The sequence below is a fragment of the Leuresthes tenuis genome, unplaced genomic scaffold (assembly GCF_036924035.1).
Source record: "Leuresthes tenuis unplaced genomic scaffold, fLeuTen1.0.hap1 SCAF_17, whole genome shotgun sequence".
Lineage (NCBI taxonomy): Eukaryota > Metazoa > Chordata > Actinopteri > Atheriniformes > Atherinopsidae > Leuresthes > Leuresthes tenuis.
This window is the reverse complement of record NW_027325371.1, coordinates 7838318-7850552: the sequence shown is the minus strand read 5'-3', so window position 1 is coordinate 7850552 and position 12235 is coordinate 7838318. Positions and strand designations below refer to the sequence as shown.

At 40.0% G+C, this 12235-nt stretch overlaps 1 protein-coding gene and 1 long non-coding RNA gene across 3 annotated transcripts; one reads left to right on the top strand and one right to left on the bottom strand.

Annotated features, from left to right (window-relative positions):
• The first annotated feature begins 64 nt into the window (after positions 1-64).
• rab5c (RAB5C, member RAS oncogene family) lies at positions 65-10062 on the top strand. Of its 2 annotated transcripts, XM_072368359.1 has the most exons (6): positions 65-174; positions 6213-6542; positions 8376-8527; positions 8768-8890; positions 9012-9105; positions 9613-10062. In XM_072368359.1, exons 2-6 carry the CDS (start codon positions 6377-6379, stop codon positions 9738-9740), a joined length of 663 nt encoding a protein of 220 aa, XP_072224460.1. In that variant the 5' UTR covers positions 65-174; positions 6213-6376; the 3' UTR covers positions 9741-10062. The 2 variants fall into 2 exon arrangements, with proteins under 2 accessions (XP_072224460.1, XP_072224461.1); XM_072368360.1 differs by lacking the exon at positions 8768-8890.
• Positions 9902-10816, bottom strand: LOC140272865 (uncharacterized). The gene is made up of 2 exons (XR_011907983.1): positions 10415-10816; positions 9902-10384 (listed from the first exon to the last, which is right to left on the bottom strand). It is a non-coding gene; the product is annotated as an uncharacterized lncRNA (long non-coding RNA).
• Positions 10817-12235: the final 1419 nt, after the last annotated feature.

Here is a 12235-nt window from a genome sequence, read left to right as displayed (position 1 = left end):
CATTTTGTGCCGCTGAATAGCTGACTTGTGCAAGCTGCTGTTATCATTGGTCAGACAACCACTGACAAAAAGTGGGAGGTTCCCGGAAAATTTGCTAACCGGAAGGGAAGGCCAGAGCCCAAGAAGAAGAAGACAGCCACTGCCGATGAGATCAGCGCAAGAAGAAAAAGTAATGTAAGTCAAACAACTTGAAATGATTTAATATGGGAGGGAAGAGTAACTCTGAACACATGGTGGACTTTTTGTCGAAGAGCTGTTAACCCTGGTCTGGTCTAATTTTGCACCACCGACCAGTCAAGTCGGGTTCAGCCTAAATGTCCATTAGACTGGATCGAGTGCGGCTCCGAGCTTCTAGCCCAGGGAGATCACACATTGAACAACTATCCATGAAGCCGTGCCACAAGACCTGTGGAGAAAACATATGACATCGTTTCATGCCAGCTGCAGACAGTGTAATGAGGTCCCCGAGTTTCTCATCTGTCAAACAGCTGACGATGTTTGGCCGAGGAAAGGAAAGTTGTCTAATGACGTTTGTGACACTGGGCTATGGCGGCTAACAAAGCTAATGCTATCAGAAGTCAAGTTTACCTTTGAGTTGCGCAGCATTAGTATCTGTTTTTATTTCAAGTTGGCAAGCTAGGGCTAATGCTAGGTGAACAGTACGATTAATAGTCGGTGTTTTGTTTGTTGTCGGCGTTAATTTTGTTAGCCAACTGTTTGGTACAACTTCCAAGTCAGTGTTATGTCATCAACGTTAATGATATCATATGTTAATGATATCATTTAGTACGTTAGACCGTATCTTTTAACAGTTCTTAACTGAGTACTTGCTCGATTATCTTGTCTGTCTTTGTCAAACAGCAAACCTGTCCACTTTGGTAGGATTTTGAGTTAGCACCTCTGCTACAGCTGGTCAAAACCAGAAAGATCTTTTTAGTTTGACACCTAGCTGTATTTCAGCTGCGGTAGCGGGTGTACTATGTGCTAAAGTCATGTGGTTTGAACGAAACAACCATCCTTTCATGCAGCCGCTTAAGTACTTGATAATCGGTGTTTGTCTTTGAGACTTCAGTTAACAATTCAACTCAAAAATGCATTTTCCAGATGCTTTCTTCAGAGAAACCATGTTCAGGAAAGCCCGTGAGGTCGTTTAACAGCCTTTAAATTGTTTTGTATTTTTTTTATGGTGTCAGTTTTTTCATCCTTTTTTTTTTTAACCATACATTGAAACTTGCTGGAGGAGGTTTCAGGTTCTTTCTCACAGACCACCCTGTGCCAACACTCTTTAACTTTTAGCAGTGCCATCTCGTTATAAAACTGTCATTACTGCTGAGAGAAGTTTTGTAGCAATTTTGCAAATGAATTTGTTGGGGTTGCATGGCAGCTTAATAGCTAATATAACCACATATGTGTGCACCTTCATAGTTCCTGTTTATGACTTAATAACAGGAGCAGAGCTTGGACCTTTGAGACAGAAGAGGATTTACAGTTTATCGCTACTTGCTTGAGCTCTTCTGTTTATGGTGTGTGGACCTTGTCCTCGTATAGTGACTAACTATCTTGACAAACCAGGATTGACGGCCTAGTATTTTAACCCCCACAAGCATAACATTACTGTTTTGGGTCTAACTTTCTTGTTCAGCTGTGTTGGCTGCAACTTATTCTCTAAAGCCGTTCATGGTAGAAGTGCATTTGTCTTAAGACGCTGTTGTTATATCTACATTTTCAGCTACAGAATGTCACTTCATCATTTTTAAAAATCTTCCTCTGTCAAATAAGAGATATCACATTTGCAATGAGATGTCCCTGACTTAATAAAGGGCAAATGTGTAAAACATAAAGGGGACAAAGGGCATTTTAGGTCACTTGGTGAGTTCTGCCTCAACAAGCAAATGTTTTAGTTTTAAATGTGAGTAAGTATTTGATGTGGCACCTTTCAGGCATCTTTTGTGTTTTAATGGGTAATTAGTAAAGTCATTCGTCACTGGGTTATTATATACCTCATCACAAGGTGGTGGTTGGACTTATGGCCAGCCATGATTCTGGCTTTGGTCCCTTAGCATTTCCCACAGAACTTACAAGTAAAGGAAGTGCCTGTGATTTCGTGGCCTTGCACAGCGATTGTGATGTGTATCCTGTTTGTTTGTCCTAAGTTATGTCACCACTTTCCCCCTTAAACTGTCCCTTTCAAAGTAACTATTTTTACTAGAAACTAAAAACTGGAAAAGCGTCTTGGGTCAAGAGGGTTGTCTTTGAAGTCGGGTCTTAAGAATGATTCTGCTTTTCCAACTTTTATTGCCACCTTGGGTGAAAATGTTCTTGAACACATACCTCTTCAGGATGACACTGCGATCATTAAACAAAGGAAGAGTGGATATGCAACACTGCATATCAGATACTGCCAGTTGTTCTTGGACCCCACCCTTTAAATTGAGTGAATGGCACATGTCTCAGCTCGTTTTCTTGAAACTGGTATAGCGACAGCAGGCTGTTGTTGGACTACTTCTTAACCCAGTGAGAGCTTCGGTGCCCTTTAAACATGCATGCAAGTACACTCCTGTTGTAATAATTCATTTTATTTATTAATTATTATTTCTTTTAACCTTTCATTAGGTCAAGCCATAACTGATGCTTAACTGACTTGTGCATATTTTAAAAGGGTTTTCTTTGCCTGATGAACTCTCTTAATGCAGCTTGTAGAAAATGTTAATTTGAACACGCTGAGGATGAAAAGAAGAATTAGAATTGAATCTAAAATAAGTGCTGCACCACATGCAAACTCTCACTACTCCTAAATACGACTACAACTTAAATGTCCAGTTTGCAGTAAAGTGTTCAAATTTGCTTAAGTTTCAGAAAAATGTGCGTTTGACCATGAGCTTTGAACTCTTATCCTATATACTAGGATAATATAATAGTTTATAGAGCATAAAAGCTTATGTTCAATTTAATATTTGAAATGTTTTCACACTTTATTCTATCTAAGTGTTCAATGCACTGTAATCCCTGCTGGTTTCTTGTATGCTGCTGGCAGCAGAACATACAGGAGGCCATGATGAATATTTCACAGGGTCTCTTGTCTGCACCTTCTTCCTGTTATTTCTCCTCCCCCTTTCTCTGACCTACGTCCCACTGTCTCTCTGACCCACTTCCTTGTGAAAGTTTTGAGAGCCCATTAGGGATGTCATCAAAGCATCCTTCACAGGCTACACTTAAGATGTGTGAAGCAGATCTGTGTCATGGTGAGAACCTGTGGGCCGATCTGCTATTTAAACCATTTACATCCTGTGCAGTGGAATGGATTCTACTGCTGTGGCCCTCAGTGGTTTTTACAATTACGGTATTTCTAGAAAGGTATTTTGTAAATGATTTAACATGGTAATCATCCTCCTGTTGATACATGGATAATGTGGTCTGTGTTTATGGTAAAAGAAATCCTACAGAAGGGTGTAGAATCTGCTGTTTGAGGCTTTTTTTGGTCAAACCCTCTTTTGATCTGCTCATACGATCAGTGACAGCATCATTTAGTATTTAGCAATGTCTCTGTGCAACAGCACTGTGTTAGCTATCTATCTTATCCAGTGTACCTGAGCCAGCTGCATTCACATTTTTCTATGAAAGTTTTCCTGTAATCACACAACTTTTTCTACGTGTCTTGAACCTGTTAAAGACAGCCATTGCTTCCTCTAACGAGGAATGTTAAGCGGTGCAGTCAGCTCAGCTGCTCGCTGTCAGATGGAGTACAGGCTGCCTGTTGTTTACCTAAGTGAACAGAGAGCATTCATTCCTTGTCATCTTTGCTGTGGATTTAAGGGACTGCTTGTCTGCTCGTTTCAGAGTCCAGGGTGACCTTAAATGCAGTGTTGATGTCTGCTCTAGATGGGGACAGTTGTGCTTCCAAACAACCTTCCTTGAAATTTGAATAGGAATAAAAAGATTTGGAAGCATACTGAAGATAAATTTGACCTGAAAAATGTCTGCAGCATGGTTTCTACACTGTCAAAATAAAACAGGGGTGTTCTAAAGAATTCTCCAGTCATATGCTAAAGATTGAGCTCTGCTCAGCAGCGAGCTGAGAAAAAACCGAATCGGTTTTCCTTATTCCTCACATTTTCTCTCTCCTTCAGAAATGGTCTGGCCTCCTGCTTGTCTCCGGTATTTATTGTGGTTCTGCTTTAAGCTGTTCCTTTAACAGCGCTGGATTTATTGTGCTCAGCAGTAAAAACATGTTCTGCAATCTTCACTTCCTGCTTTGAGCTGACTTGTTTCCTGTCCTTTAACCAAGCAGAAGCTGGCTGACCTAATGTGTATAACCCTGAAAAGAAAGAGAGATTAGGCAAGGTTTCAGATACGCAAAACTGGCCGACGTGAAGAGAACAAGTCGCCGGGGTTGTGGTGTTCTCTGGGCACGTAAAACTTATAAAGCTTTATAGCGTAATTCTACAACAGTTGACTTGAAACATTTTCAAAGTTTTAGTTTTCTACGTCACACTCTTTTCTCATGATGTCAAGTATCTGAAAACATGGTGTTCTTTTCTTTTGATGCTATCAAGTCTTCAGATGATTGAATATGGCCCCTGAAAGCTGCTAGTGTTAGATTTTAACTTGTGGTGTGGGTTAATCTTAAATTAGATTTTATCAACTTCGTCTCAACACTAGGAAACAACCACAAAGATCTTACATATTTAAATTGTGACTAGATGTTCGTTGAGAAATGAGTCACTACAACAAACAAACATTTATGCTTAAATATGTTTGGGGGGGGGCATTTCCAAGAAGCAGGAAGGTGTGATGGAGAGCAATGATGCACAGCCTTTTCTTTTTGTTTCCTTATTTTAGTTTTACTTTTAGTCCTTATTTTGTTGAAATGAAAGCCTGTCCTGAGTTTCTCTGCATCCATATTTTCTTTCCTGATTGGACTCTCAGTACCTGTCCCTTAACATCTGCCTTATGCAGAATGATGCTGCCAGCACCATGTCACACCGGAGGGGCCTCCATTTAAAAGTGGCATGGAAAGAGAGAAAGCAGAGAGAGGAGGGGGGTGACGCAACAAAGCAAAAGCCCACTCGACCATTTGAGCTGCCCAGCATCCATGAAAGGATGGTACTGATGCAGTGATATTCAGTGTCTGGTTTTCTTTCCACGTTTCCATTCGGAATTTGCTCAGACAATTCATGCTCGGAGTCCTGTGACGGTGGATTTTCTCTTTTCATGACTGAAGAATCGTTCAGGTTTATTTTCTCAAACTGGCTGTTATGTGACTGAAGAATGACTTTGGTTTTGCTACCCTACCTTCACATACTCTTCACATGGTTTTACTTCTGTAAGGCTCGACATTCTCCACAAAGGAACTCTGGTTTTCATTCTTGGTAATCATCAGGTTCTTTGCTGCCTTTTTGACCGAGGCTCATTTCGGTTGGCTGTCGAGATCTAAGCAGACTGTCGGCGGATCTGGATTTGTTTCTTTTAGAAAGTGCTTCAGTTTCACTTAGTTTTATCTTGCAGGTCTATGCACAATTCTCTTGAACTCATGGCTTTGACTTTATTCTAAACTGTAAACGCCTCATTTGTATGCTTTACTAATTATGCTAAATCATTATTTATGCACAAGTGGAATTTTTAGATTTACTTCAAGGATGATGTATGATGCACCAACGCTCTGTTGTAAGGATTCAGCCCTTTGTTCTGAAAATAGGATGTCACAGTCTTTTATTTTAAGAAACTGAAAACGTACTTCAGCCCCCTTTTGCTGCACAGCCTCATGCTTTATTGGCATTTTATACTTTTAGTAGAGCAAAAGCAGAAATGTTCTGCTGCGATGTGTTCTCCAGCATTTTCAGCTTACGTTAAGCACAGCCTGTGGGAGCAAAGCAGAAGACACAGTTTGAGTTCAGACACTAAGTGTTCTCCTCCAGCACTTGTTTATACTAAACAAAGTTAAATGATTAACTGTTTACCTCGGTGCCTCGCGGGATGCAAAACAGCTAAGATTTTAAAGTGTTGGAAAACATTTTGGAGTGGAAACAAAAGCTTTAGTGCTGACACAGTTTTACACACAATATACACAATATTTCATTTGATTCATCCTTAATATTGTCAGGGATCATTTTTGTTTTGGCTCCGTGTTGGATTCACAGATGTTGTGCTTGTTTTAATAGACACCCTGTTTTCTATTGGGAAAAGAGCTTAACTGAATGTGCTGTGTTTTCCAGCTCCCACTGGTGAGGCCTCGTCTTGCCCCGGCACATCCTGCCTGACCTAAACTCACTCTGCCCGACCTCCGCTTCACCGGCCTCCTTCACCCAAGCCTCAAGTCCAACCAACCAGCCTCATCCCTCTGCAACATTTTCTTTTCCACAATTTTCAGCACAGCATTATGGCAGGGCGAGGTGGACCAGCTCGGACCAACGGCACTGCAGCAAGCAACAAGATCTGTCAGTTTAAGCTAGTGCTGCTGGGAGAATCTGCAGTGGGAAAGTCCAGCCTGGTGCTGCGCTTTGTCAAAGGCCAGTTCCACGAGTACCAAGAGAGCACCATCGGAGGTGAGGCCTTCTTCTCTGGTTTCATCATTTGGTTCTGCCCTGTGTTCTATTTAAAAAGGCGACATATCTTTTGGTGTGTGGTGTCAAACTATCTGTGTACTAGAATCATTTCTGATATTTAAATATCATTACCAGTGACATTTGTAAAAATGATGTTGCTGGAAATGAGCGATAACTTCCCTCACGTACAGTATTATCTTAGATAAGTTCTAGTCAGCCTATTTTTAAAAGTAGAGCTCTGGGCTTGTCTTAAATCCACCGTGGCGTCATATAAATTTGCTGTAAACATTTTTTCTCGTACACGCACAAACACCGGGAAAGAAACCAAACGTTAGTACTGATTCAGAACAAATGGTGTCCTTGACTGCTTGGAGGATCTGTTTACTCTTAATCTCTTCTGCTCGCAGTTCATGCAGGTTGAGTGGTATAACCAGTTCTTTGCACAGGATAACCTGACTCGAATGAACACCGAGTTCCTCACACAGCACGAAGGCCTACAGGTTAAAGGAAAATTGTCCAATAACATTTATTATTTTTTAGCCAAAAAAATGGACAGAAAATTAGGCAGCGGATGCATGAGGTCACTGGAAACAAAAAGCAGTCGAGGCAACGACGGGAGACTTTCTGGGCTCCCGTTGTTGAGTGAAGCTGATCTAAAGAGATCCGAGTTTCAAAGCAGCAATATAATCATCTTTCTGTGGTGTTAAACAGTTTGCACAGAGGCAGACCTTAGACAGTTGGTTTCACTACATTTATGGTGTTCAGGAGCAAAATGGAGATAAGATTTTAATGTGGATGTAAAATGTAAATCGACAGTCCAGCTGGACAAACATCAGTGTTGGGTTTCCTGTGGAACTGCTGACTTTTCAGACAGAGCTGCTTTTTTTTTCCCCTCTTTCTACGCTCACACCTTTCCCACTGGCATCCAAGGCTTCAACACTCAGTATTAAACACACATTTCACTGCTGTGTAAGACAACAGGTTAATACAAAAGCTTTGTTGTCGCTCACAGAAATGAACAGGTTATCAGTGTAGTCTTTAAATGAATGGGGTGTAAACGCCTTTGTGGTTTCATTCGTGCCATCCATGCACATGCTTTTCTGGTTATCCCTAATCAACAAGGATTAGAGCCATGTCTCCCATGCATTTGAAGAATGAGGAGGAAGAATTCTGTTTTTCAGTTTGTTTTATAGCCATAAAATGAAGTTGTCCCTTTGACTTCATGTTGGACTGACCCCCCCCCCCCCCATTCTTCCTGCGGCGGGTTGCTCATGAGTAGTGTTGCGTTAGTGTGTATAAGGGCAGGATATTCACCAAAGACTAAAATCAAGTCAGCAATTTTGCATTGTGCTGAAGTTGTGTTTAGCTGGTCAAAGATTACAAAGCTTTAAAGTATGTAAGAATGAGCTCAGCTTCGTCCATCATGTGACCGCTGGCTGATTTGTGGAACGAATGCACTTGTGCCTCCATTCATAAACTATTGTGTTTTCTTAATCTGCTTGGTGTGACTTGCTTTCTTTTTATGCATTTCCACAATATTGATTTATTTTCTGGTTCCCATATGTTGAGATGTTCCAATCATATTTTGGGACAGTCGTTTACAGCAGTAGAAACTATATTTCTGCTGGAAGGTTTCGTTCCTTTTCCCTGTGGTCATTATACCACTACATTTCCTGGATTACCTTGTTAAAGCTGCAGTGACTCTAAATGTGTCCTCATAGTTTTATCACCGACTCCGTCTTTACATCATTTAAACGATGAGAGTCCACCTGAGGAGATGAGCTAATTTCTTGCTTTGTGTTTAATTTGTGTTTTTAATGTCTTTATTTTCAGCTGCCTTCCTCACACAGACGGTATGTTTGGATGATACAACAGTCAAGTTTGAGATCTGGGACACTGCAGGACAGGAACGGTATCACAGTTTGGCACCTATGTACTACAGAGGAGCCCAGGCTGCCATCGTGGTCTTCGACATCACCAACACAGTAAGTTACATGAAATTTAGCAGGACATCAGCCAAGACAGTCGAAAGACTTGTCACCTGTTTGCTAACCCTTGTCTCCAACCGAGGTTGATGATTGCTTAATTCCAAAAGGCAGAACTTTGCTCTTTCGTTTTTACAGTCAAATGCAGCATTTAAGAGTTACATCAGAGATTTAAAGGTCAACACAGTGTCTTATGATTATAAGCGTGGTTCTTATTTTATTTTATTTCATTTTTTTAAGGATACATTCACACGTGCAAAGAACTGGGTGAAGGAGCTCCAGCGACAAGCCAGCCCCAATATTGTTATTGCACTGGCAGGAAACAAAGCAGACCTGGCCAGCAAGAGGGCTGTAGACTTCCAGGTGAGGGGGGTGTTTCCAGTCGAAGCTTGTTGCGGTTCTTCAGTCATGTTCTTGAAAAGATTATTATACACTGTTGATAGATAGATATGTCTCTAGATATATCCTGTATTTGTTTGCTTAGGAAGCTCAAGCGTACGCAGATGACAACAGTTTGCTCTTCATGGAAACTTCAGCCAAGACTGCTATGAATGTCAATGAGATTTTCATGGCTATAGGTAAGTTTTCCTTAGAATTGCAACCATTAGTTAAATTAGTTAAACAAAAAAATAATTTGGCAGCCATCTTCATGAACGATTTGGCTTTAAATATTCATATTTTTGTTAGATAAGACGTCAGAAAATAGTGAATAATGCATAGTACAGAATTCCAGAGCTCAGTGTGGCATTTCAGTTGCATCTTCAATAATCAGCCCAAAACCTTCAGAAATTCTTTGTTTTCAAGCATGATGGAGAGAGGAATAAACAGAAATACTCACAGATTAATAAATGTATTGTTCAGCTGAGCATTTGCTGATTTTCTTTCTCTGATGTCAGCACAATTAATATTGTGACAAAATAATTCTTTGAAAATCATCAAAGTCACCTTTCTCAAGCTTTATTTCAATGCCAAGAGAAAATTATTAATCTTTTGAGATTTTTAAAGAAAAAAAGATTATTCAGTAGGTTTTATTTTCATGTTACATTCGGGCAAATATTTATTGTTTTTATCGCTCTTCAAAACAGCCAAGAAGCTTCCGAAGAACGAGCCTCAGGGTGGAGCTGGCGCTGGTGGACGAGGCAGAGGCGGCGTGGACCTGCAGGAAGCTGCGCCACAGGGCAGAAGTGGCCAGTGCTGTGGGGGTGGGAACTAGCTAACGCAATGAATCAGCAGATCCATCTAATCTACAGCTTCGATCAACCAGACAAGATATTAGCCAGCTGTCAAACAACATCCCATTGGTCAAACCAAACCATGGTCAGACCAACTACCCTATCGGCATCAATTAACTGTTTGGCAAGTGAGCCCACTGGCCAGTAAACTGCCAGACCCCACTGATGGTTCCAGCTGGTGAACCAATCAACAGACCACGAAATCAACCTACTGGCTTCTTTACAGAATTATGTTTGAATCCCTGGACTTGCCAATCCATGACCTCTCTTTTGATGATGGACACTTGACGTCACCTTGGAGGGGAAAGTTAAACACCCCATTCATGGAAGGAAAAAAAAGATCAGTCATTACCAATGGCACTTAATAGGGCCATCTTGTTCACTTTACTGTGTTTGTGTAGAGGAAAATAAATGAATAGAGGAATATAAACAGGCTCATTGGTCCTGTCCTTTCTCTGCTACCCCTTGCTGTTCCCAGTGCACCATAAAAGCTTCCATCATGGTCATTTGACACTGTTGAATCGAGGTGCATGCAGCATCCTTCACTTTGTGTTGTTCCTGGTCAACTTCCTGAGTAATATTAGCAGAGGGTTTCCACCAGAAGAGCAGGAATGGACACTTCTTTCTTGATAGAGCTGTGTAGATTGATGATTACATTAATATTGTTATCACTATTACTTTTTTGACGCGGCTGGTCAGTATGATTTTAAAACCTAGACCTAAAGGTTTTGCAATCATCCATATGATATCAAACCATATACAGTAAATAATACTCTACTAACATTGTCACTCATATGTAATTTTAGCATAAATGTAATGTTTTTGAATCATCAATGTAAAATGGCAAATACAAAAAGCAAGATTTGTTTTATTGACCAAAATCACAACTGTATTGAAAACGTATTGCTGAATTTGTAACAGACTTTTCAAGTTTATAATCACTCTGTAGTTATTGTCAAAACAGTATGTTCCCAATCTGTACATGTTTTGTCCACCTTAATTATGTCATGATGTTTATTTTCTTTTTTTTTTTCCTCTGAAGATCTATGGTATTAAATGCACTGGTTCTGTCTCATCATGTTTGTGAACTGAGATGTTATCCTCAGCATCCTTTTCTCCTTCTCAGCCTCAGTCCTCTCTGTTCAGGGAGTCCTATCATCTTGTTATGGTATCAACAATTGGCACAACAGAACCTGCACGGCAGTCACTGCTGTTAGGTTGGGGGGGGGGGCAGGGAGGGCAGTGTCACGGGTACAGAAGGATGATCGAAAATTCAATTTTTCTAAATAAACATGGGAAAGATACATATTTTTTGTATGTTTGTATTAATCATTCCACCCTATCTAGACTTTAGCAACACTGATGTTCCTCCCTTCACCTTTTTCCTTTTTAGTGTTCCTTTTTAGTCTAGCTGGTTGAAGACAAACATGACAACTTCCAAAATCTAACTGGCATTTATGGGATATCAAAAATGGGAAGATGATTGTTAAATTGGGATTGTATACATGTGTAAACAGAAGAAATTACCATAGCTCAAACAAGGCTGAGTCATGGCCAGTTTAAAATCTAGGAAATGAATAACCTGTCGCATACAATTATCCAAACTATATAGAACTAATATAAGTGTCTTAAGTAAATCTTTCATAATTGTGTGTAAGAACTTCATTACCCATAACCACTACAAGCGAAGCTGTTAAAGGCTATGGTAAAATGTTTCACCTGAATCATATCTTAATATCTTAAGAATACTGATATTTAAGGCAAGGCAAGTTTATTTGTAGAGCACAATTCGTAAGTACTTCGTAAGGCAATTCAAAGTGCTTTACAGCTACATAAAATCACAAGAAGGCAAATAGAATCATTCCAAAAACATAAAAAAATAATCATTAATTAAACTAAAAGTGAATAGTGCAGATAAAATACTTTCAGTTGTCATATGCACAGCGAAATAGAGCCTGAATTTAAACATGATTATAGTTGAGGCTTAAATGCCAACCCATCTCAGGTATTCTGATAACGCTGCAAATTGATATTAACAACAAAACCAACAATATAAATGCATCCTATATCCACTAACACTGTTGTGACTGCAGTGTCATCTTTTCTAGGTGATATCATTATTTTCACTCGTTGCCTGCAAATAGTGTGCGGTGACAAAGCGTGAATTTACAAATCAGATTTCTTTGTATTGTCAGGTTTATTTAAGATGTGTTAAGACGAAACATTTAACCGGAATAATGTGTTGCAGTTCCCCTCTACACCCACGACAGGGCAGCGAGCACTCATGATTTCAATACAGGCAGCTCCCATATGAAACCATGGAAACCGTTACATCAGCTTAGCAGAAGAATCCTAGCAGAGACGTTTTTGTGTTTTAAATTTTTTTTGAGCATATTGAAACAAGTTATCGATGACTGAATATGAAATGTAGCGTAATCTGCTTCAATCTTAAAAAATACCTGTGTTATGTGTTTGT